The following is a 26,355-nucleotide window of genomic DNA, read 5'->3' as shown; positions in this document are numbered from 1 at the left end:
CGATGCGACATTGCGGCGCGGGAAAATCCCTGTTTTACAAGAATTGGTTTTGTTTCCGTTTCGCTTGTTCAATGTAAACATTCGCTATGTTTTGATTGTAGAACAATTTTCGTAACAAGTATTAAACGTGTTTTATCTACCGTGAAATTATCCTCGCCATAATTCAACGAGGCAGCATCGCGCTCTTTTCAGGTAGATATTTTCACTCGCCTGCTTATTATTGCGCGTGACACATATCGTAAACTGTATGATACAGTATTTCGAAAAATCTGTCTCTTGGATTATGTACATGACTCGACAGTTGACTGCGTCATAAAATATTTTCCTGTGTAAGATACTTTACATAATACAACATTTTGTACAACCTATATATTTTTTCAACGATATTACAGAAGCGTTTAGCTCGATGTGTATAATTTTATTTGCGTTTTTGAATTTCAAATTTAATCTTTCAGTTCATATCTTTAAAGCGTGAATTATCATATTATTATCATTAATCATATACTAAATTAATTTATGCATCATACACGTATATATTTTAATATATGTAAGTAATGAAAAAGCGATAGAAATTTATAATTCACTGATATTAATACGATCGATGTTTACTAAAATAGGTTTGATACGTTATACTGTAATAAACTCCTTTTTATTGGGAAACAACAGATACATTCATTATAAACACATCTATTATTGTATTATATATTATGTATATTATATGTATTTCAGAGAAGATTAACGTTAAACGATGGTTTATATAGCCGATTATATATTAAATTATAAATGACTGACATAACTATTTGATTTTTTTATGACTATTTGATTTGTTTGTTGCAGCATCGATGCTAGAAACCGAGAATTCGGCATCGCCGAAAGATGGTCGGACGATACTGTGTTCTCGCATCGTGCGTACTTCATGTTGGACAAAAAACCAGCGCAATTGGGCATCGAAAACACCAGGGAGGAAGACGCCGGTATCTACAGATGCCGTGTCGATTTTCAAATCGGCCAGACGAGAAACTCCAAAGTCAATTTAACAGTAATCGGTGAGTTTTTATTTTCAAATTATTTGATATTCCGAATAATCCGTTAAGAAACAAAATATTATGCAATGTAGAAAAAATTGTTCTCTACACTAAACTACTAAAATATACATCCAGAAATATTATACCAAATGGTACAGTCTAGTCTATGCTAAATCGATACAATTACGACTGTTCGTAAACGGTTCTCATAGTTATCGATTCAATTAGGTTGTCTAGTGAACTGGCCAGGTATAGCTTTACTTAAATTAGATACACGCTCTTGCGCGATTGCAAAGTTTTTGCGACAGTTGTCGAGTTTCGAGAGATAGAGAGAAGTTCGAAGTCACGTTTTACAACGAATAGTAACGTAAATCCAAGATGGAAATTGGAAAGTTTTTGCAACTCTTCACGTCAGATACACACTGATGTTTTGCAGTCAGGACGAATCAATCTTGAATTAGCTTTGAACTTTCTATTTTAGATTCGCGTTATCGTTATTCGAAAAGCGATAATTCCCTGTTTAGCTCCTTATTTTTACTCTTAGTGAGAAAGTGTTCCAAGAGAGTCGTTTCAAGTAAGCGAAGCCAATTGTAACTTTGCCGGAGTTTCTCCCTATACATAATTACGTCTCTCATTAATATCCAATTAACCGCTCGAACGCTCAGTCACTCGACGTATATTACAATATGCTAAAAATGACACGAAAGTTTTACAAGCTTCGTATAAAATATTGCCTTCAAGTTACGTGTCGTCGTACTTTTATAATTTTGCTCTTGTAAAACTGTCATATTACAAGAACTTAAAACGAGAGCTGCGAGAATCGATTTGAGGTTTATTGTTCAAAATCATCGAAAAATTAAAGCTCTTTAATGTTATACAAAATGCATCTAGTAGTCACTTTCACGTAAACCAAATTATAAACCAGCACGCAAACGATAATTGAATTTGCAACAATAAAATTATTTTATATAATTTTTGCAAAAATAACATAATATTGTCTAAGAAAATACTTACATAATAAGTTATTTGAAATATTATTCAAAATTTTATTGTTAAATCTATTTATACAGTTTTACATATTTCTCAAACTCTAATAAAACTTTAATAAAAAGTTAATTCTGTACTTTCACATTAAAAAATATAATTTAAACGAATGAGTTTTGAAAAAGTCACTTCTTGTTCATCTCAAATTAAATTGTAAACTCTGATAAAAATGCGAATTAAAAGCAGCATTTTTAAAATTTATTTTTTTTAAACTACATTTTAATGTTACGCCTCATTTCCAACCGCATTTTCCATTATCGTTAGACGTGACGGGCATTTTCAACGCGCCAACAATAGAATCGTAAAACGACGATTAAAGCAACGCAATAAATTCGAAATAAAGTAAACGACCATTGGGGCGAAGCGAGCATACGATGTCGAATAAAAAAAACAAAAGGGAAAGAAAGAAATAGAGAAAGAGAATGAGAGAGGGGTAGAACATAGACGGAGAACTAAAAAAAGAATCCAATTAACAATCCTGTTGAAAAGTTATGGAAACGCCAACGGATGAACGTGCGTCACCTCCGGGATTTGCCGCTGGCCGGCATGCGCCAAGGAATTTTTCCCGCGGGATAATTAGCTCTTCCTACGCTCTCTCCCAACCCACCGACATTTCGCACGTCCCTGCTAGGAGCCGTGCTTACTCGTAGACACTTCAGCCATTGGTAAAGCTTTTCCAGATGAACGCCAATTAACGTGCCAGTTACTCCCATCGCGCGCTTTCGCCAGCAAAATTGCACATCGCTCTTTTTCGTCCTTTTTTCCGTAACATAACATAATGTACAAAATGTTCCAACAGTGACGGTTGTATGTCTTTTATGATTTATCGAAAAAATACAGAACCAATTTACAATTGATTTTATACAGATTTAATTTTTTTAAATCTTAAAATAATTAAAATCTTTTATTTTTAGTAGTAATCTCAAGATGCTAATTGTAAGAGAGAAAAAACATTTCAAGAAAGTTTAAAAAATTGTAATTATCTTTTATTTTTTTTTAATTTTCTTACAATTAGGTTTTTCTTCTGGTATGTACGTTGTTACATTTTAGATTAATGATTATAAAATATATTAAAGTAATTTTTAGCAGAATAATGAACAAATTTATTTAAACATTAATGATTTAAAGTCACATAATTTTGATAAATTAAATTCTTATTAACATTCAAGTGAATATTATTCAATTGAATAATAGTTCAATTGAGAGATCGTGAACTAAAATATTGAACTATAACATTTCACAGTTTGATTGCTAACAATATTTTTAAAAAGATATATACACACACACATACGTATTGATGAAAGCAAAAACATTTATGTACGTATATGAAACAGTCGCGATCTGCGACGAAGAGCGAGTGTTCGCGACATGAACGAGAATTAAAGAGCGCTGTTAAATGCCGCACTCGAGGAATTTAAATCGCACTCTTTTACGCCCGCATTCCGTCGTGTATTTGCGCGTCACAGTCTGCGTCAAAGAACCAAACGCGAAAGAGTGTGTGCATCAAACAGACGAAGCAAGGACAGAGCGAGTTGCGCTCGAATCAGATGCACTGTCGCGATAGTATCAGAGAAGCTGGTGGATGAGGGTGAAAATAGGAGCAACTTGATCATTAGTGCGTTTTTTTTTAGACAATACGATTTGTGTTTAGAAATGTAGATAGAGAACAGATCGTTTTAACTGTGATATATTATCCGTGATTGAATTAAATTTTATTCGTCATTTGGCAAATAATTAGTTCAAAAAATAGGGAGATATATATTTAGATAAAAAATACGAATATAAATATTTATTTTTAAAAATGCATTCATCTTGCGAAAGATAAAACTGTAATTATACTACTTCACAAAATAGTAATGTGTAATGATATTTTTGTTGATAAAAAATATTTAGATTTAAAAATGAGAATATAATTTAGTATTGTGTGTAAAAGATATACCGCCAATATGGATAATACCTTCGAAAGAAATTCTTTTTATCAATGTCACAAATATTCGTAAAACTATCCAAGTTGTCATTGTTTCCGTTAAGGAAACCCGTGTCTATATCGCGACAGCTGCCCAAGTCTCTATATCGAGAAACTTTGTATTTGACAGTAGTCTCTGGTAAAAAATTAAAAGGAATAGAAAAGAGTGAAAAGTTCCGTACAGTCAACGGGCAGAGCAGACCTTTGGCTTGAAGTTAAAGCTTCGGTAAATCAGGGCATTTATCGTACCAAGATGGTGCGTCCTCTTTTCGGCCGACCGAGAAATACAAGGTATTTTAGCTCTAAAAGTAATACAATGTGATTCGATAAATTTTTCGCGAGATACCGATGATTTTCCGGGAACGGCATACCTCGCAATTTCTGTCGGTGCCAATATTGACATTTCAATGTGTGTGTGTAAATATGTGCACATGCGAAATGAGACATAAATTTTGCGCATTTTATAATTTTGCAAATTGTTGTCAATGTAGATCGAGAAATATTTGCAAATAGTTTATCGCATATTCTTTAGCAATTATTGATTTAATATCTTTGATTAATAAATTATTTGTAATAATTATATAATAGCGCGTAATTTAATTATTATACATAGTGAAACAAAACAATTTTCCTCATATTTAATTTTAATTATATAGACCAATTTCAAAGTGTAGGCTTTTTCTTTGTGTTATAATAAAAATAAAAAAAAATTTGAATACAGCATACCTATAAAGTTGGACATCGTTCAATGTACATTTATCAGTTTTCGTTTAAGCAGAGATATTATATCATGCTTTAGGGTTTCATAAAATACGAGCGAAGTGAAGATAAGGTGGTTCCCGAGTAACCAACGGGGGAACCAGAAATCGGTGCAAAAACTCTAAAGAAATGGCGGCTCTTCGCATTAAGACTTCCTCGAAGTCGAGGTACAGAGAACGAGCGCATTTATCTTCTTGAACTGTTGTTTCTTTAAAGTAAGGAAAGAACGGAAAAAGAGCTGCGAGAGCAGTTTCTTTTTATCAGAAAAAAATGATACATAACTTGATAATATAATAATAATACCTTTGTTTACGAATCTGCCGTTGACTTTTGCAATATATTCACTTTTGTGATCATGATAATCAAAATCTCGCATCAAAGGCGAACAAACTGCTCGCGCAGTTTCCTCAGGATAGGACTGCAGTTCCTTCAGTATTTCCCTTGCGTTTGTGACGCGACGTCAACATAACACACGAGTCCCATGTAGAGTGTGACATCATCTCACCTCGTGTCTCCTCGCGCTATTTGATATCGTCGACTCATGGAAACTCCATTTCCGACACTCGACAGTTGTTGTGCATTCAACAATAAATACGGAGGAAGAGGTCTGTTTATACCGGGAAGGAAAATATTTTGTTTCAAGTGCGTGAGGAACAATACCTTCGCAGCTGCTTTTACTGCATTATGATTAATGCACGCCGACCATTTAAGAGTTTGTTGTGTGCTCGCATCCTGATTAACGAGCAGTTTACCTACTGCGATGCTTTGTCATAGTTAAGTAAAATGGTTGCGGACATAGTAATATAGAGAAAAAGAAGCCGAACTGAAATTCAATTTAGACAAGCAAGAGAATCTGTATAAAATTAGCATTCTATGTTTTCTAATTTTTTTTTTTTAATTTCGAATATTAATTTTTTACAGAAAAATTAAGTAATTATTTTATTTCACTTTTTATAAAACTACCGTTCTGCGTAATGATCATAAGATTACATTAAAGCGACAAGATTTATTAAATCGACAAACGTAAAAAAAAAACCCGTTAATTTATGATATTACGTTAATTAACGATATTAAGATGACATCAAATTCATGGGCTTTCTCCTGGTTTTAAGGAGAGAAGCCGTATCATTTGGCAAGTTTTTAGGTAAAAAAAACTTGTGCGTTTCGCGAGGATATTCATCACGGTCTCCGCTGCAGAATGTTAATGTCAGTATAACCGATGTTCGGCTTCCAATATTGGAGCAACAGTGTGACCAATTCTTCTCTGCTCGGTTACGTAAACCAGTGCAGAGTATCGAGTTCAGCGGAAAACAACAGACGTAATGTCGAATCGACAGCCAGTCGATACGCGATAGCACTACTCGACTCGTGTAAATCCGCTATAAGTTCACTTTGGCCGCAAGCGCATTCTTAGGACCCTCGGTTTATTGGAAACCGTAGGTCGGCGCGTCAAATGAAAAAAAAAAAAAAAAAAAAAGTGCCGACAGAACGTGTTAGTCTCGGAAGTTATATTTACTCGAATCAACTCTCTTTTCGATGAGCGGATGGAATTACGTAGAGCCGGATGAAATAAAAACCAGTCAAGTGCGGAAATATAAACTTTTCAATGGAAGCAAGAAACATTTTATCCCTGTAAAATCCGACGTCATATCCGGGAAAGGTCTTTTAAGGAAATAATATCTTGAAAGCTCTCAGACACAAAGGAGGTGGCGGTGGGTCGCATCTGGCGCATCGTGCGATAAAGAGATAATATATCGCAATCAGTTTTAGTCAGCCTCGAAATCAGGATAAATTTAGGTACGATTATTTCCCTCGTAATCCGTGAATTTTCAACGGGGATAATTATTTTCAAGATTATACTCGCCCGCGTTTTGCTCTTCGTCTCTCGTTCTTTCTCTCTCTCTCTCTCTTTCAGCCCTAATACAGCCGTCAATAAAATCTGAAAATGTATGTACATTGAGCTATAATGATCGGGATAAAAATTAACAGCAACAATAACCATAAAGAATGAAACTAGTATAATAATAATAATTTTAAAGCGGATTATAAGACCTCCCTTCCCTGGTCGAATTGTTTTCAAAGGCCATATTCATCCCTTCCTTCCTTTCATGCATTTATACATAGTGTCCATAAAAGCATATATTACATTTTGCAGATGCGTTATTTAAATTACTACGAATAAAAAAATCATATATGAAACAGTCGCCGCTATGATTTGGTACAATCACACAGATCAGCATTTTAGAACAATCTTATAATAAAAACAATATGATATGATAACAATTGACATATATATTAACTATTGATCAGTTACGTTATACGTTGATTACACATACGTGATTATATATAAATCCAAATTTATGTCGTAACGTCGCGACAGCAAATCAATTCAAATATTAAAATATGATCGTAAGATCCAGCAAATTCCTCCCAAGACATTTCGTACAATTCCCGAAGGACGGAAACCTACCTTACGTCACTGAATACGTTCGATTTGCTCGAAAGTTACGAATGGAGATCCACCCTGGGGGGTCCAAAGTTTTCAGTATCCCTGTTCTCGTTCAGATTGTTCTCCCGAAAGGTAATTGATCTGGATTTGCCCGCTCGCGCCTTTCCCGCGAACTTTTAATAGTATTTTACTTCTAAGCGCGCGAACACACACACACACACACACATACACACGCACACCTACACGTCGCTTTACCAGGGGGTGGCGAGGAAAACCTACTGATGTATCCACTTCAGCAGGAATAAGATTCCGTCGATCGGGGGCCCGAGAGAACTTTCTTCTCTCATACTAACGGAAGGAAGGAAAGTTCTGTTCCCGCGAGTAAGAATTGCCGAAATTTTCTTGCTTACTCACTTATGCCGTAAATGCGACTTTAATGTCGCGGATTTGTATACGGTGAGTGGATACACAGTGTGCGTCGGCATCGCTCAGGTTCTCAAGATATTTTTACCGGATGAGTATTTTACCATGTCCCGTTTTACGCCATCTCTGTCGTTCTCTGATAAATGTAGGAAAAAAGCTAGGAGGAGAGAGAAAGAATGACTCCCAGTAAAATATCTTTATTAAAGTCCCGAACTGTATAGCAAATGTGTGCGCGATGACGGCTGTCTTGTAAAACGTACGACGCTGTCTTGTGGTAACCGTAAAGCTGTTACTTTCCACCGTTACTTTGTAGCGAGATCACTATACTTCACTACACACGCCGAGTATCTTCGCGTTACTTTTGGATCGGCGATGCGGAGATGAGTTCAAACTGAACGGACAAGATAGATCTCGGATAAAAGTGTGCGCATAAATTTTACGGTGCTCTCTGCGGTGCCGCTGAAGTTCTTAAACCGGAGAGAGACGCGTAACTTTCAATGAAAGGATTGCTCTACATATAAAGCTTGGAAATTTTTTTTTTTTTTATTATCTCTAGACTGTATAGTAAACACTCATTTGCGAGAAAAGAGAGAAAAGGAAAAATTCCGCAGATGAAACTCGAGCTTTTCCTCGTACGGTTTGAATTCGAGATCCATTTTCCGTGGTATACCGAAATTTCCCGAGTGATATACAAGCTGCTTTTCCCTACGGCGAAGCAGCAAAAAATTCTCAAGCAGGCTGCGTAATTTTTTATTTTTTTCCCGAAAATTTAATCAAGAGAGAAATTAAATCAAGAAATTAATCAAAAAATTCCAAATCTTTTTCCTAGATTTGAAAAAACCGATGTTGTTTTATCTATATTTATTCCCTCGTGTAACAGTTCTCTCGTTATTACTAATTTAATGATTATGATGTTAAATTATTACGACAGCGGAGAACGCGATGTAAAAGTATGGCACGATCATGGAAAGCGTTAATCCATTTCTGAAATTGAAAACTGTCAGCGCGCGTACGTGCGTGCGAGATAAACGTGCACGGAAGTAAATACAGAACAGAGGAGAGTGCAATCAAGTTTTTAGTTTCTACTGTTTGTTGGCACTGCATTGCAAACAGGTTCGTAAATATAACCCCGCCACACGGGACGCGGAACAAATTAGTTAGACGAAGTTAATTGTCGCGGTGCTTTGCATTAAACGTTCGCTTATTTTATGAAATTGAACGTTGCGATGGAAACGCAATGCGCGCACCGTGAAAAATTGCGGGAGCAGCGCGCGCTTATCGTCATAAGTCTTCCGGAGTTTACCCAACTTGGAGTTTCCTTCTGCTATTTCCACGAATCATTTCTTTGCCGCATTTGTTACTCGGAAATATTAGCTTTTTGCGCACCACTCGCCCGATTGTCTGCTTGATGAATCGACTCGCGGTGGAATACAACGCGATCCAGAAGTTGCGCATTTCCTTTCGACTCCGACCACTATTGTTCGCTGAATTTTTGTGTCGATCTTTCTACCGCTAAGATTCGATTGAAAACGTATGTGATTGGAAGGTAGATATATTTTCTTGATTAACTTGCAGATTAAAATTTCATAAAAAATAACATGCACTTCAAAATAAGATAAATAAAAGAAAGAACAATTTATCATTTATTTATGCTACTTACGCCATGGTGTATGTGTATATGTGTAAAAGATATTTTTACTAAAATAATTTTTTATTGTTTCAAAACTTTATATGTATGTATATATATATATATATCTTTATTGTGACTTTTAGTATATCTTTTATTTTGGAAAAAAACGCGATTTATGTAACATTCTGTATAGAACGGTCGTAGTTCAATATGTGCTATCAACGAAGATATAACCCAGACATAAACATTCAGGTATCGCATACTACCATCATAAAACCACGCAATCTCACTATCTCAAAAACGCAGCTCATAAACCGGGGCTATTTTGCGTTCGTCAGATTTGAGAACCGCTTAACTTTGTCTTAATAAAAATCGACTGAAATCGATCGACTTGGAGCAAGAACGCGTGTCCGAATATATAGAGACTTTCGGAGATGAGCCGACCTTTTTCTCGTCCCTCTCGTTTTCGTCGAAACGTGAATAAACGTTAAACGTTTAAGCGACTCCTGGAAGACTCTTTCGAGTTGATGAAGCTCAGTGCCAAGACAATAACAGTATACGGTCGGATGTAATGGAGCATAAAGAAGAGCTCGCAGCAACGTACGAAGCGATCTCGGATGGTCCGGCCAATCTCGCGCTACTGCGAGAGAACGTCCGAAACGACGTTCAAATTCTGTTGCACGTAATGTTGCAGGGCTCCTTAATAGTTTTGATCCGACTTTTCCACCATTCTAGTAAATACACGGACGAGTCAGAAATCGCAATACGTTGGCACCGAGAACGTGACGACGCTTTTATCGAATCTACTCCTCTATACCCACCTCGGCCAATTCTTTCTCTCTCTTCTTCCTTCCTATCTCGGAAATAGGAGAATAAGGGAAATAATTGCTTCGGGTTTCTCATTCCTTATTCCATCTTTCTTCGATCCTTCGCTTCGCTTTTTCGTTTTCGGTGTTCCATTATCCTGAAAAACCGAAGAAGAGAGAGGAAGAGAGCCGGAAGCAGCGTCCGGAAGACTAATCGACGCCCTAAGATCGGTTAAGTAGAGAGCTGGAGAGTAAACGGATGCCTCCGCACACTCCGATGTTAATTTCAGCGAGGAGAGAGATAGGAAAAGAGATAGATAGAGAGAGGTAGAACCAACCGAGAGAGAATGGCGGTATATCGGAAACTCTCGGCAAATTATATCGGCGAGGCGCTCGGCTTTTCAAGTCGTTTTTCTGCAAGTCTTACGGGAAACACGATCGGACAGAGGCGGTACGCGCGAAAGTCATTAAGAGAATATACTTATTCGCTGCCGGCCAACGAAGCGCGGAATTATCGATCGCGAACCAGCGAGAGCACTTACGTGTATCACGTTTCTCACAAGAAATTCCATTTAAAAATTCTTAGGTTGTACGTAACGCCATCCTGATTTAAAAACTGCACAAAGAATATATATATACATATATATATATATATATATATATAGAGAGAGAGAGAGAGAGAGAGAATTCTAAAATTGCATAATGTTATTGAATAACAATCGCGCGACATTGCATGTTTGCTTCACCTGTATTATTTTTTAAAGAAAAACGCGATATATTATATAGTGATATAGAAGAAATCAGCAAAAATATAAAAATTCATTAATTTTGTATTTTTCGTTTATATTGATTAGTATTAACTCTGCTTTTATCGTGCTTTTTGATTCATCTGTCATATTTCTATGAGAACGTATGAATAAATTGATGAGAAATAAAATCGTCGCGAAACAAATGTATTTTCGAAAATCGAGGATTGAAGTCGAGCGCGAATATTGTCGTGCACCGCAAATGACATTGTGCATTCAATCGCAATATGTAAAATAGATTTCTTATCGCGAAGTTTCGTAAGTGAATCCATCAAAACTTTTATAAAAGTTCCGGCAAGACTGATGAGTTTCTCTCCCGTATCGACCTACCTCAATGCCGATTCTATCTAAGCGCTCCATAGGATTAACCGAGTAGAAATCTGAAACATTCAGCAAAGAAACTTTTCAGACGTCTCTCGCCGTGGGAGATTTACGTACATAGCCGGAATATCAGCGACGGAATTGAATTCTCGTTACATCGACTGTTATAAACTGCTCTCAATGCATTTGTAATTCAATAAAATTACACAGTAACCAAATTATCGCTAACGCGATAAACGAGGATAATATATACTCCTAGTTTTTATATCTTCAGAAATAAAATCACACATCAAAGCTGGACATTAAAATTCCAAATGTCGACGAAAAATGTGTCGTATATCAAAGTCCATCGGCTTATTTACGGAAACGAAAATTTCGGCTGGACGCGTCGCGTAAAAAATGACGTCGATTTTTCAACGGTAAAAACAACATAGAAGTTTGGTCGCGACTCGAAATCGCATCCAGTACATTGTGTTCTATCCATCGAAGTCTGTGTATACCACACCACCCTACTACGGCATGATTAATTATCCCGGCGAATATATACGGCCGTTACATCGTCACCCGCGTTGCGTATCCGCAGAACAAATACGTTCGATGCAGTGTTAACTGGTGGATTCGCAGAGCAACGCAATTCGCATACAGAGTATATCCTCCCGGCTGATATCCTGGCAGCAGTTCGTGGCCGCGCCTTGATCGCCTGGATACACATTCCGGAAATCGAGGGTAGGATAAATCCGTGCGACGTCGAAATTAAGATGACGCGATCTACCATTGTTTGAACGATCGTCGCCGTCAAAGTTGGCGGTCGAGTTTCGAAGCCACTTTACACGTACCGCCACTTAAATCTTAGTCGGCAAAAATTTCTTTCGACTATCCCGGCCACGCCGTCCTCTTTTCGCGGCGCGGAGGACTTTCGGGACGCAAAAGTCGGCGAAAAGTTGCTCGCTCCGTTCTGCGGTTCGTCGCGCCATAAGAAACGCTCTCCTGGAACGAAGTTGCTGAAGAGGGTCCGCGACGAAGCCGGACGGAAAGTTGCCGCCGACCAGCGGAACAAGAAACGTCATCGCTGTAACGATCGCGAACTCTCCTTAACGCGATGTCCGATGATTTAACGGCCGTCCTTTACAGCGCCCGCTTGAATCTCAGCTCCCGCTTGAATCTCAGCTCTCTCTCTTTCTCGCGCTGGTGTGTGTACGGAACAAAGAATCTTTCTTGTAGCGTGTACTCGGTCACGTGCGACCTCTTATTGGAAGCGACAATCGAACACTCTGATGCAAGAACTACATTGATATTGACAAAGTAAAGAGAGTTCGAGAATTTCGATTAACCTGTCGCAACCGACTTATATATTGATGCCACAAACTCTCTAACTGCATAGTATTTCTATGGTTGAAATAATGTTGGGAAAATTATAAATAATTGTATTGAAGTACGCGCAACGTTTTTTCATGTTTCATAAATATTGTATATGTTATAGTTACAAATTCAATAACTTTTTTGATGTTTGAAATACAACGTAGCCTGGGAAAGATATATGAGATTTAATTCATATTTTATTATATTTTCATATAAAATATCAGAATAATAATGAAAATTTCAGTTATATTTTAGCAATCTAATTTATTGTATATCGAAATGTGTTACTCATCATTTATAAAATATTAAACACAAAAAAAATTATTACTCGACTCAAAATGATCTGCAGGTGAGTTTTTACAATCACCGGTTTTTTTTATAATTCAAAGCAGCAATTACCGCAAAATTTTTTAAATCTAGAGTGATTTGTAACGATGTCTTTTCAGCGGGGATATCAGTAATTAAATATACATTCCTCTTTATACCTTGATACATTTTTCATATTGAAAAAAAATATAAAAATGACACATAAAAGAACCAGTTAAATAGGTCTGATATAGCTTTTTTTACTTTTACATTCTCATTCGTAAAGAACTACGAATTATTCATAAGAATCTAGATAACTGTCACCTGTAAGAGCTCATTTTTCATTTTTTACAAACGTCTTAAAACTTTATTTAATTTTAATTACTTAAAATCTAATAAAAAGGAATTTAATAAACATTATTTTTTCTTTCTTATATCGTATATTCTTCGCGATATCTGAACAATTTAAAAACGTAATAAAGGATCTGAATGAGACTTTCTTATGTCAATTTCAATAAAATGCAAAATCAATCTTGAAGTAATGTGACATAAAATAAATTGTAATAATTGTGTCTTATATATAGACTAGAAACAGACAATTATACATTAAATTACAAAACATCACATTAGAAAAATGCTACGAATTACGTTCTGTTCTAATTGACGGATTAGAATTTAACTATATAATTTTAATTGGGATGAACTTGAGATTTAAAAAAATTAACTTTATTTAAACGAATGTTTAATTTCAGAAATAATGGTACAGTAAAAGAAAAAAAAATAATTTAAATCTGCAGACAGGAATGCTCGTAAAAAACTCTTATTGCTATTTTTTACTTGTTTCTTTATTATATTCAGAAGAGCCTTTATAATTGTATTTTTCATATTATTCGCATAGTTTCCGCATTCCTTGACGGACGCCGTCTGTAAAATCCATGCGGAGGCCACAAGTATCTTTCTCGAGCTCGACGAGAAATATTTGCCGTACGCTTCGCCATTTTAGTCCTTTCTTTAGACACGTTAGATATTTCTGTCAAGCATGAAATATACGAGAGTAAAATATTCACATTGCGCGAAATGGGACGATATATCGTTTTCTATAAAAAATAAAAGACTAGTCGTAATAGTCTCTCTGTCGATCTCACGAATATTTAACGCGCGGCTCGACAAAAAAAGTACCCCATTTTTCGAAATCACGTTCGAGGGGTAAATCACAATTATTGCATAGAAAGGAAAGAGAGATTTTGTGTCTTGTTTTGTTTTGAGGAATTTTCTCATTGGCCGCGAGAGAACGTTCGGAGAAACGGCTGTGAGAATCGTTTCGCTCGTCGTCACGTGTATTTAATTAAACGATATCGCGAGCGAGCGTATTAATCGGGCACGGTCGATTGGTTATGAGACTTATCTGGAATTGGCGTTGAATTATATAACATCCGCGCGCCGATTTGAATATTCATACGTGCGTGTGCAAGATAACGTACACGTGATTCGCTTGCAACGAGCGCTGAAGCTTCGTTTGTTTCTCGCACATCGCTTTTTCACTAATCGCGCACAGAAATAATTAACGTCATCGAAACAGAAATTACGCGTTCTCTGTCAAAGGCGTGCGCGTGCAACGTGAGAACTACATATATATATATATATATATATATATTACGCTCGATGGTTAATTAATTAATTATAAACATTACGATGAATGTCACATATTTCACTGAAATAAAAGCTAATTGAATTCGAACTAATTAAATGTTTGTCTCCTCTTTAGTCTTTAGATATGTAACACACATGTCATCATTATATTTTTAGAGTTCAGATTTACTGTAACATCAATCTTGCAAAAAAAACTGTTTTTGATAGCTCTTGATTTAATTTCTAATCTAATATAAATTATCTAAATGAAATATATCGCACAAAATAGACCTAAAAATTCATTTCACCCTCGATTTCTTTTTCGTGGACGTAAATTCTTGTAATACATTTCGATCAAAATAGCAGATGTAGGCGATCCTTTTAACACAATGGAACAATCTTATACTCTTATGTTGTAGGATATTGAAGTAAGAGGATAGGGATCGGTTGTACCTCGTTTTATCTATGTCAACTCGAAAGCAACCCTCGCTTTCGGCTCTTCGATCCTTTTTCTCCCCGTTTCATCCCCTTCTCTCTCTCTCTCTCTCTCTCTCTCTCTTTCTCTGAAAGCAACAAGATGTGAAAGATTACGTAGAGGAATGGCGCAGAAAGAGGGAATTCGAACAAAAATACAAGCGTATTAGCGGCAAGAACGGCGCAAAGAGGCCAAAGCTACGGAAAAAGAGAGAAAACTGCCGCCGTCGCCGGTAGCCAGAGAACGCTTCGACAAGCCCGTTGTTTCGTTGGATCCGTAGCGTTGGATTATACCACCGGATGTATATCTACGGCGTGTACATGGCCCTTGGCCCGAGCACGTACGAAACCAAAGTCCCATGTATGTGTGTACGTCTGTACATGTGGGCACGTGTGAGAAACAGAGTGAGAGAGAAAGGGAGGAAGAGATGGAACAAGTAGTACACGATAGAGCGGATATTGTGCCGTGCGATACGTACACCTTCCATCTATGTTTGTCGATGTTTCTCTGTCTCTCTGTGTCGGGTATTCACGTGCGATTTTTCGTATATTACCGCGCGCGCTCGGATACCGATCCTGAGGTTTCATATAAATGTACAGAGTTCGCGTCGCGTGACTTATATACGGGAAATTGCAACGTGCAACATATTAGAGTTCGCACAGTTGCTTTCATATAAAATACACCCGGAACGCTTATATAGATGCAGCGTCTAATTCTGTTGATTGCTTTTAAAATCTCACGAAAGGGTCAAATTTTAAAAAGTATGTCTTATCTAGATCCAGAAGTTTTATTTATCAAATTAAATATCGCGAAAATCATCAGCATCATATTCTTTCGCGCATATAAATTATATTTATAGAATTATATGTAAAGGGAGAGAGAGAGAGAGAAAGAGAAAGACAAGAATTGAGGCAATGAATATATTCATCAAAAATTATATTTATTTAATTTGACATTTCACTAATGATTCTGTATTTGCAAGCGAATTGATTAAAATACCTGACATTTAGCAAGCTAATTTCGAATATCGACATTTCTATAAACATCTGTGCCAACACATAGAAATATTTTGCACATAATAACATAAAATATATGTATTCCGCAATACAAGAATGCAAAAATGACGGAAATAAAATGCGGCGCGATGAACTTCATTGGCGATGCTGAAAGCTTCCTAAGCAATTATTGTAATGAGATCTTCAAACTCGTCGCGACGCATAATGAGCTGTGGTGACAGATGCCTTCGAGTGCCGGGACAAGATAGTTTCGTCGCGGCTGTCCACTTTAGTCAGCTTTATAGCTATAGAACGTCTTTCTTTAGCTCTTTCAAAATAGATCATAGAAAATCGGACAAGGAAAGACCATCGGTTTTGCGTTGTTATTGAGGGAATATATAACGAATGTGTATAGTATTGATCGATATATAATTTAAGACGCACGTCGACAAATAAAATGTAATAGGTTTATATCAAATAAAATAAGCTACTTATATTGAGTAAATCTCTTATTGGCAAATCATTGCAAATAATTGAAGGGAATGAGCATCTATGTTTACGCAATTTCATAATTTTATATTTCCATAATTCCATAATTCTGCATAAATATTACAATTTCGTGTGTTATGAAAAATAGATGATTCAGTATGTGATTTTAGGAATTTTTCCATTTGTCAAACGAAAAACTATTTGAAGAATCGTCTGAATTAGAAAATAGTACAAATTATTTATATCGATTAAAAAATACAATTTTAAATATCGCTACAAACAAGAAACGAATCAGAGAAAGTATTATTATGCGACTACTGTTTCTATCAAACTCACAAATATGGAAAACATTGTTATTTTTTACGTTTCGAATTCTTTTCTATCTTTCAAACGATACGACGTAAAGACTACGGTCAATGATTGCTTTCTATGATTCTCGCGAGATATCTTTATTCTTTTCGCTACGTTTACGTAACGCTATTTTCTCTGAACGAGCGTAGGAAATTGCGTCGCTGTGTAAGTGGAAAAGTAAACCCTTTTGCCTATAATATTAACGAGGAAGTTAAATTTGTTTTGCAGTTAAATTGTTTTGCATTAGTACGCAGTCTTGACGTACGTAGATCTAAATTACTATCTCGCTGCAAAACTAATCTTATATATCGTAACAACACAAATACAAACTCGTTACCCTTTTTAATTATCACATTCCCAGTGCTTTATTCATCATTTAATACTATTGAATGCAACTATATTATTAATATATTAATTATATGATAATATGTATACGTGATAAAAATTATAATTGTACAATTGAAACTAAACATATATATTATGACAGTTGTCTATCGACGACAAACAATACTATGTATTATGAATATTAGTTATGCTTTCCTGAGTATATAATCATCGCAATGCCATTATTGAAATGCGTTTCGGAAACAGCCACAAGTGTGTCGCACCGAGATCTCTATATATCCATTATATTTTCGCTCCGTTGCTTTCCATCTCACAGGATTAACGAACGTGTTTTGATTCGGCACGTGCGAAAAAAGGGGAAGGAGACGAGATGTAGAATAGAAGCGTGATATAGATAGGATGGAGACGGCAGGCGACGAAAGCACGGAGCGTTCGCCAAAGCGGAACGAATCGGATCACCCTATTCATCGGCGCAGCATTGACGAAAATAATCGGAACGAACGGCCGCCCCCTTTAGAATTCATATATACGCTCTCTTTCGTCTGGGTGTGCACGCGTGTACACTCAATTCTTTTTTCTCTCTTTTTTTTGCACATCGGTAGACACTTTATTTTTTTTTGCAGTTACCGCCGCACCGCTTTATGAATAAAAAGCGTACTTTTGTTCATGAATATACCCCTGTGTATTTCCTGTGGAAATATTTTTCAATCATGGGCGCAATTTCACACATCGCCCATATATATAACTAGCAGTCTAATCGGCCTGTTGTCATACATCGAAAATTAAAAAATCGCCGTGACGAAACTTTATCGCGCCATGTTGCATACCATGCATACCGATGGCTCGATGACCGAAGTGAATGCGATGACAAAAGCGAAATTGCAACGGTAATTTAGAATGGTTCGTTAAGCTGATCCCGATAGAAGTACGCAATAAAAGCTTTACACGATGATGTCAAAATATATGCATGAGACATTACTGTATATAAATTATTTATAAGGGAAGACTGGAAATATATATATATATCATTTTCGGGCATATATTATATATGTATATCCTTGCATACGTATATCTAAATTACAATTAACTTTTACTCGTGACAATCCAAGCAGCACGATTAATGTCATAACACGTCGGTAGCTATAATTATTTATTTATAAACCCAAGCAGAAAATATTACGTCGTTCTCTTATATAATCGAATATCATCGATGACTTACAGAGCGCGAACGATTTTGATTTAAACTTCTTGCCGCAGTCGCATACTTTATTTCGTCGAAAGGCCGGTTTATCAGAGCGAAACTTGGAGTGGGCGATGGGTAATGTAAAGTTCGTGCCTGAAATCAAATCCCGCATACCGTTATAGCGCCCTCGGTCGCCGTTAGCACATCGATACGGCTTCATTTGCGCACCAGCACGCGAACCGCAGTAAAATTTTTTTATGGCCACGCCGGGAGCAAAAGGCGGAAGTAACTTTTTGGCGACTCAAATTAACCAGCGCAGCGTAACTGCGGGCACGACAATTACCACCCGATGGCTCGGTCGTCCGTTACTGCCTGTTCTCTTCGCCTCTTTTTTATCCCTCTTTTCGCACGCCGCCCACATCCAGCTCGGTATTAATCACGAAAAACAGTTTCGGACTTCCGGTTGCCCACCAAACGCTCCGCGCTCTCGATGCTGATGATGTCCCCGAAATCAAGAGCCTTTATAAACAATAAATCTGACCAGTCCCCGCGTTGGTATACGCAAAGTACGTGAATGAAATGCCCCTGCTGATGAACAGTATATGTATGTACGAGCAAGCGGAATTGCGGAATGGAAATATGAATTGATGCAAATTGCAAAAAACAGGTAATTTTGTAGGTCAAATAAAAAAACTCGATTGTAAAAAATGTAAAACGGTAATATAAAATTACAAATGGAAATAAAATATATATATATATTGTATATATTAACGTTATGTGAATGAAAATAGGATAGGATTTATTTATATGTGAAAACGTAGTACGAAGAAAAAAATAGTTAAAAGAAAACGGATATATTGTCTAATTTTTTAATTAACTTTAGTTATTTGCAAAATAGAATTCTATGTAAAAGTTTCTATATGTATTATGTAAAAGCGCGTTATGAATATCAGAGAAGAGGTGCTTGTAAAAGTTAAATTTTGATATTGTATGAAAATCTTTCATCATGTACGTGAACGTCAAAGAAGTGGAGTTTACTTTCAAAATTCAACTCCAAAATTATATTTAATATATACACTTTGTTATAATAATTCCACGTCCTGGTATTTTACGGAAACTTTTGCATATAATCAACTGTGAGCTTTGCGATCTAACTATATGCAACGTAGTCGACCACAAAGTGTACAGAGCACGTTTCAAATAAGTCGATCGATTTAAGACACGTAACGTAGATGGAAAGCATATTTTGTAAAATACAGAGGATGGCTCACTAAAAATAGAATATCATGACAATATACCGCTTTTATTTTTGCTACCGCAAGAAACGATGAAAAAACATAATGCGAAATCAATTTTTTTTTTCGTGACCCTTTCACAGAATTATATGGATATTTCCAGAGAACTGCGCGCACTGTATCATTATAACCGTAAATATCTCTGCTGACGTTCATAATTCTGAGAAAATTATGTCCTGTCTTAGTAATTGGAAAAGGGAGAAAGGGGAATATATATTAATGGCGCAACATTGCACCCGTTAATCGTTCCGGTGGCTACCGAGTTTACTAATGCAAGATCTATTTCTGTATTAATCACAATCTCTCGTCGCACTAATGAGCGAAACAAATTTAATCATCGTCATTTCGCTGTCGGATCGAAGCTCGGCTTATTTCGTCGAAATAAATAAAACGAAGTAAATAAAATGCGTGTGTGAAAAATGAATCGCGCGGTCCGGAATGATCTTGCGAGGGTGTTAGCTTTTAGCTAAACGCGGTGGATAATTAAAGGGAAGAAAGTGGCCGACACGAAGTCGGACGTGAAAGCGCGTGCGAGTCGGATAATAAATTGAGTTTTACCGGGGGGATCGGTTTCATTAAAGCACGATAATTCTCTCGTCTCAGTATAGAGCGCAGAGCCGCGGCAGTTTCTCCGCGGAAATAAATAACGGCAGTAGTGCAGGTGCGCCACTGTCAGACCTGTCGCGGATTAATGGTGCGCCGCGCTGTGCCGCGTCGCGTCGCGTCGCGCGTTGCGTCGACCTCGACTACTGAAAACCGGGGCGTCCTCGCTTCGAAGGGACTTCGCCTTTAAAAAGGAGGTCGCGCAACCGAGGAATCGACGCGAGTGCATCATGTTCCCTCTCCTTAAGGAAACGGAGAGGCAATCGAGATACGTAACGTATTACACGGCGGACTATGATACTGCAAATACTACAAAGGCTAATACCGATAAATGATGCCTTCCCGCATACCATTTGTCAGGATTACGGAGATGCAGAACGAACGGGAACGGGAGAAAGGAGACATTCTCGTGAAAGAGAGAGAGAGAGAGAGAAGGGAATAGGGGAACTCGCAAAGTCGGCGGTATCTGTAGCAACGAATCTAAAAACGTAAAAAAGTTTCACACGCCTGTTCGATTCCAGCTCTTGCTTCATTTATGAAATTATGATGATTATAATGTGTATGTATGTAATACGATTTCTTATTTTATTCGAAATGTATCCGAAAATATTTTCTAAGTTGAAAGAAATATATAAATATGTAAAGGTTAAAATTAAATATAAGTTAGAATTAAATATATAAAGTTAAAAATATATATTTATTGATTTATCTTTTTATTTATTTAAATTTTAAGAAATAAGAAAATTGATCTGAATTGCTTTTAATTTAACAGCACTGTGTAAATTGAAAATGCAATAAAACAATAATGCAATCGGAAATCGGTACATGACAAATGGGGAATAAAAAGATCTAAGATACTTCAAAAATATATATATGCAATTTCAACGTATCGATCAATCAGACATACTTAATTAACTAATATATTATATCTGTCAATAAGTAATCAGAAAATCGATACCATGCGAATTCAATCTACGGATTAATTTATTGTTTGTGAATAATGAATAACGAAGAACTGTATCACTTTTCTGTAAGCATTTCTCGTATGTATACATATGTATATACATATATATATACATATACATATATACGAAACGTTTATAGAAGAAAGCATTAATAAAGTAATTTCATTCTAAAGTCAAATATACTTTATTATAATGTAAAAGAAAGAACTATTTAAGATAATTAAAATTAATATTATCACACATGCGCAGAATTGAAATTTCTAAAATAACATTATCGAGATAGATATGACTTTTTTCTTATATACTATATGTATACATAGTATATACTAACAGTAATAATGTACTCGATACAAGTTGAAGGAAGCGTCTATCATCAAATTACTTTTTGATTTCAAGAATTCCCGACTGTCGCTCTTGATATACCATGATGTGAAGGAAGACGCAATAAAAATAAAACGCCGCTCCACTCGAAATGCAGACCAAAATAATTTTTTATGCGGCGGGAAATGCTTTTCCGGAAGAAAAATAAAGTGAGAAAAATCGTAGCGGCGTTTCTCCAAATGCGATCTTTCGGCATAATTTTTGAGATTTTAATTTTCCAATTACGTCGCCCGCGGAATTTCGTTCGCCAAGCGACTTTCCAACATAAGCGTCATCATCTGATTTTCCCGCAAATTCCGGTTTTTCCGCGGATGCGAAGAGAAAGAGAGCACCGTCCCCCATTCTTATTATTATTTGAACTTTTCTCCCCGTAAACTTCACGTTCGCCAGTCCGTCCAATATATATTTGATAGCGCAACAATTCCCGACTTCCGGATCCGACTTGGAGAGCCGAAGTAGCGACACCGCATCGGCCGATACATACGCTCGTCAGAAATACATCGCGACGTATACCCTATACCTCGGAGCGACTCGATATTGATTTCAGATTTCAATTTAATGCCGTCACGATATCTCAGGCACGATCTTCCAATACCAATTTCGTGTTATCGGACTTTTCGTGTGACGTGCCCGTGCAGCTCCAGCGCGTCGCGTAGCGGCGCGCGCCAGGGACATCCGCACATCTCGCAAGCCGGCGAGTCTCGCGCGCTCATGAATATTCTTCGACGATAACTATATCGACGTGTTTCTGTGTTCGTTTCCAGTGCCGCCGCACGTGATCGCGATCGCCGACGAGAACGGAGCCACGAGGTCCTCGACGGTCGGGCCGTATTTGGAGGGCGACAATCTACGACTCTCCTGCGACGTCCATGGCGGTGAGTATCGTAAAAATAGAGTGTGCATAGCATGCAGGGACAACGGTTTTTCAATCTCGAAAAGCTGCATGACTCTTTGTGTCCCGCAATGCGGGTTTTGTGTGTGTGTGTGTGTCGTCGTGCTGTATATAGTCGATATCGATAGTGCATTGTCGACGCGAGAATGATTCAGACACGGTCTTTGTTTGCTAAGCAGTATTCTGTTTCTGTGAAAATTGAAGGTTTTATTTGTGAACGCGTCGTATAGGGATATATAATAACGTTGAAATAATTATTACCATTACTTTTGACCTTATCTTTAACTAGGGTCAATATAAATTGTACATGCATGTTAAATTGATTTTACGAGTGTCGCAGTATCTAATATGCATATTTTATGCTTATAATACATATTAATTATATGTGCATTAACATCCATTAATTTCTTATATAAATGATAGCCATTAATTACAATATATTATAAATGATATCATATACGAAGTAAATATTTGTGTGCCGTGCAAAACATCGTTATTTGTGAATAAATAATCGGGGAGTTTGTATTGCGGGATGTTTATATAACGTTGAACGATGTCCACGACGATGAATATTACGAAAATAATATTACACAGTATTGTTATAAAGTCTTTATGCACTTTGTAATGTTAATAACTTTTGTTTTGCAGATTTGTGAAAGATGTATAAATGAATAATTTAATAATCCCGAGATTAATGATAAAATATAAATAATCTTGGAATATATCATGGATTATGCTTCTCTAAAGCAAAAGTTATCAATATTTCAAAGTGCTAAACAATTTTATATGTAAATGCGTTGATCAATCGATGAACATTGGAATAACTATGTAATATTAAATATTTGCCTTAAACTTTATTAATTTATTGTATATTTTCTCATCAATTATATCGCAACAAACAATTATTCGGCTACACTACACATATAATGCAGATAGTTTCTGCATAAATAATATCGAATATTATTGTGACCGTTAATGCAATTGATCGTTTAACAGCACTACGTGTATACACGATGAGAAACTAATTTTATATTCCATGTCGATTAACTATTTACGTCAATTATGTCCCATAATTATTACATTATTATTTCGTATGCGTTTGAAAAAATATCGGGACGACTGACCTCGATACCCTTTCGTCTTGTTAAATCTACGGCAAGGTATCTCTCGCAATAGTTGCGAGTTTATCGAGCGAATAGAGAGATATCGATAAATTCTGTTAAAACTCGAGCATCTCTATACACGCGCATCCGCTCTGAAAAGACCTCCGCGAAGCGTCGCGTTTCATCGATATCGGGACGCGATAATTTTTCCGCCGGGCTGACACGCAGCGAGCTGAAACGAAATTGATGTATTTCCGTAGGTAAGCCGGCCCCGACGGTGTCCTGGTATCGCAACGACAAATTCGTCAGCAACCGGACTACGGCACTGCGCAACGGGGTGACACGCAGCGAGATCGTTATACAAAATTTGAACCGGGACGACGTCCACACGGTGCTGACTTGCAACGCCACGAATAACAATAGGTCGATCCCGCTGTCGTCGTCGGTTCGCGTGGACATGAATTGTAAGTATCCATATATATCCGCTCTGCCATAAAAATTCACCCTCCCGACGCGGCTATCTCGCTCGTCGAGCGTCGATGAATGTCCGCGCCGCGGGACAGGATTTTATATATCGGCGAAAAATTTTTAATTCGCGCGAAATATGATAATTGCGATACGCAATTACCTAAGCAATATGATAATAACGACGGGACGGTTAAATCGGTACGATTAAAATGAAAATTCTCTTTAAAATATTCATGAATATATCATCTGGCGAATTTCTCGCCGGGATGTAGAAGATTCTACCTGGCGTTAATATAATAAGCACCTACGGCATAATTTCCAAAGTTTCTTCTATTGGCACTAATCGTCTTACGTTTGACAATGACAAAGATATGTGAACTTAGATAGTTGAATTCTCTCGATCCTGTAATAGGATAGAAGCTGAGCGTGTGCTTGAGGGACATGTAATCCGGAACGCTCTGTGTGATATTGCATTTGCCTTTCACTTACTACGAAAGAGGATTCGTCGAACATCTCGACTGTATTATATCCATCGTGCTATTGACAAACCGTTCGAATCATCGGTGAGATGTTTATCGGGATAATAGAAAATCCGATGGCCATTTTTCTAGATCCATTTGTGCGAGCCGATGACGTGAACTTCCGAAAGGGCGGTAGAAAGAGGAAAGGGAGAAATGCGAGAACTTGTGGATGTAGAGAAAGAGATGAGATATTCGACCGCTCTCGACCGGAGTTCGTCGGCCCGCGCGTTGAGAGGATATGGATCCGTTCGAGCTTTGATACGTATATTCGAATCATAAAATGGTGAGAGAGACTTCTCACTCTAATCTCTCGCGCGCGAGCGCGCTCTGTCCATTCTTCAGAAGATTATATTACTCATTGGAGAATCTATTTGATAATACAATTGGCACTCGCGCGTCTTGAGCCGGATATCCATATTCTCTTACTTTCTTCATCGTGAAATTTCATTTCCTTATTATTTATTTTGCCTGACACATTTCGTTAAAAATCACTTATCAACATGACGTTTAAATCGCGCGAATATTAATCAGAGATTCGTTTTTGATATTTTACATTTCATTTCCATTTTCTATTTTTTATACCGAATGGATATCGAATTTTCAAAAACACATTGTGAGATTACATCAAAATTTGTCAGAACGCTTTATGCACTTTGCGGATGAAAGTCAACAGAATGCGGTAGAATAAATGGCAATGTTTTCTTCGTTGGACTACGGGATACGGCATAATAACGTTTACAACATGGATAGCTAAGGCATACAGAGCAATGCCAAACATCCAGATCAATACCATTGGTGTATTGATATAGATGTTTGACATCCATACCAATGTCAAATATCCACGCTAATACTGGACAATCTCAATACACGAGGATCTAGAACAATCAGTGTTTCCCACTGCTTGTTAGCAAGAGGAAAAAAGAAAATTTTATCAATTATACATAAATATATTAAAAATAATACATCTTCCCGCGATTAATTCGTTCTTTAATCACGAGAATGTTTTCGTTCGACAACGCAAAAAAAAAAAAAAAAAAAAAAAAAAAATAGAAAACATTTTGATGAATAATTCAGCTTTTAAAAACTACACTTATTTTTGACGAAAAGAATATATCTGGCGAGAGCCAACGAGTATCGATATTCCTTCGAGCTGTGCTGTCGACTCTATATGGTTAGAATGTCGGCACGTAGCAGATACAGAACGCGACGTATTGGTGATGGAGATGAGATGATCGCGTGTTTCTCGCCGCAGCGTGGAATCAGGATGGACGGCACAATTTACGGACGTCACGGTTCAGAGGACGCACTCCGGTCTCTTCCCCAGAGGAACCTTTGCATTCTTTACGAGATCGGAGGCTCGCATCGTCCCGTAGCAGCGATGCGTGAATGGCGCGTTAAAAGAAAAAAAAGCGAAAAAAAAAGAGAAAGAACGCTGGGGACAAGGGTGCGAAACCTCCGTTAAAGTGTGAATTACGTTCGGGTGAACGTAGTGCGTCTTCTCGCGGCGTGGAATTCGATTATCCCGAACGTGATTTAAAATATTCTCGATAGCAGCGGCGGTGATGCTAACGGCAAATTCCGACTGCGTTATTTTCTTTTTTCTTCCTTTTTTGCGGAAGCAGAGATAAAAGCGAACGTCACGTATACGGTTCTTTCATCGACTCCTCGCAAGCCACCCGCCGTCTTGGAAAGAAGGTAGATTATCACGAAATCTTCTCATTCGATCGCGTTTTACAGGGCAACGAGAGACATCGAAAGGTTCTTAT

At 37.1% G+C, this 26,355-nt stretch overlaps 1 protein-coding gene across 1 annotated transcript in view; it reads left to right on the top strand.

The window, feature by feature from the left end:
• LOC114939198 (neural cell adhesion molecule 2) overlaps positions 1-26,355 on the top strand; it is a 206,196-nt gene that overhangs the window by 138,421 nt on the left and 41,420 nt on the right. The window contains exons 3-5 of the mRNA XM_029313438.2: positions 838-1,046; positions 22,370-22,480; positions 23,861-24,064. Coding sequence (XP_029169271.2) covers positions 838-1,046; positions 22,370-22,480; positions 23,861-24,064 — 524 coding nt within the window. The remainder of the gene's footprint in view (positions 1-837; positions 1,047-22,369; positions 22,481-23,860; positions 24,065-26,355) is intronic.

Source organism: Nylanderia fulva, unplaced genomic scaffold, assembly GCF_048542155.1.
Source record: "Nylanderia fulva isolate GAGA-0341 unplaced genomic scaffold, ASM4854215v1 Scaffold28, whole genome shotgun sequence".
NCBI lineage: Eukaryota > Metazoa > Arthropoda > Insecta > Hymenoptera > Formicidae > Nylanderia > Nylanderia fulva.
The sequence above is the reverse complement of the archived record's forward strand: the minus strand, read 5'-3'. Positions and strand labels throughout refer to the sequence as shown.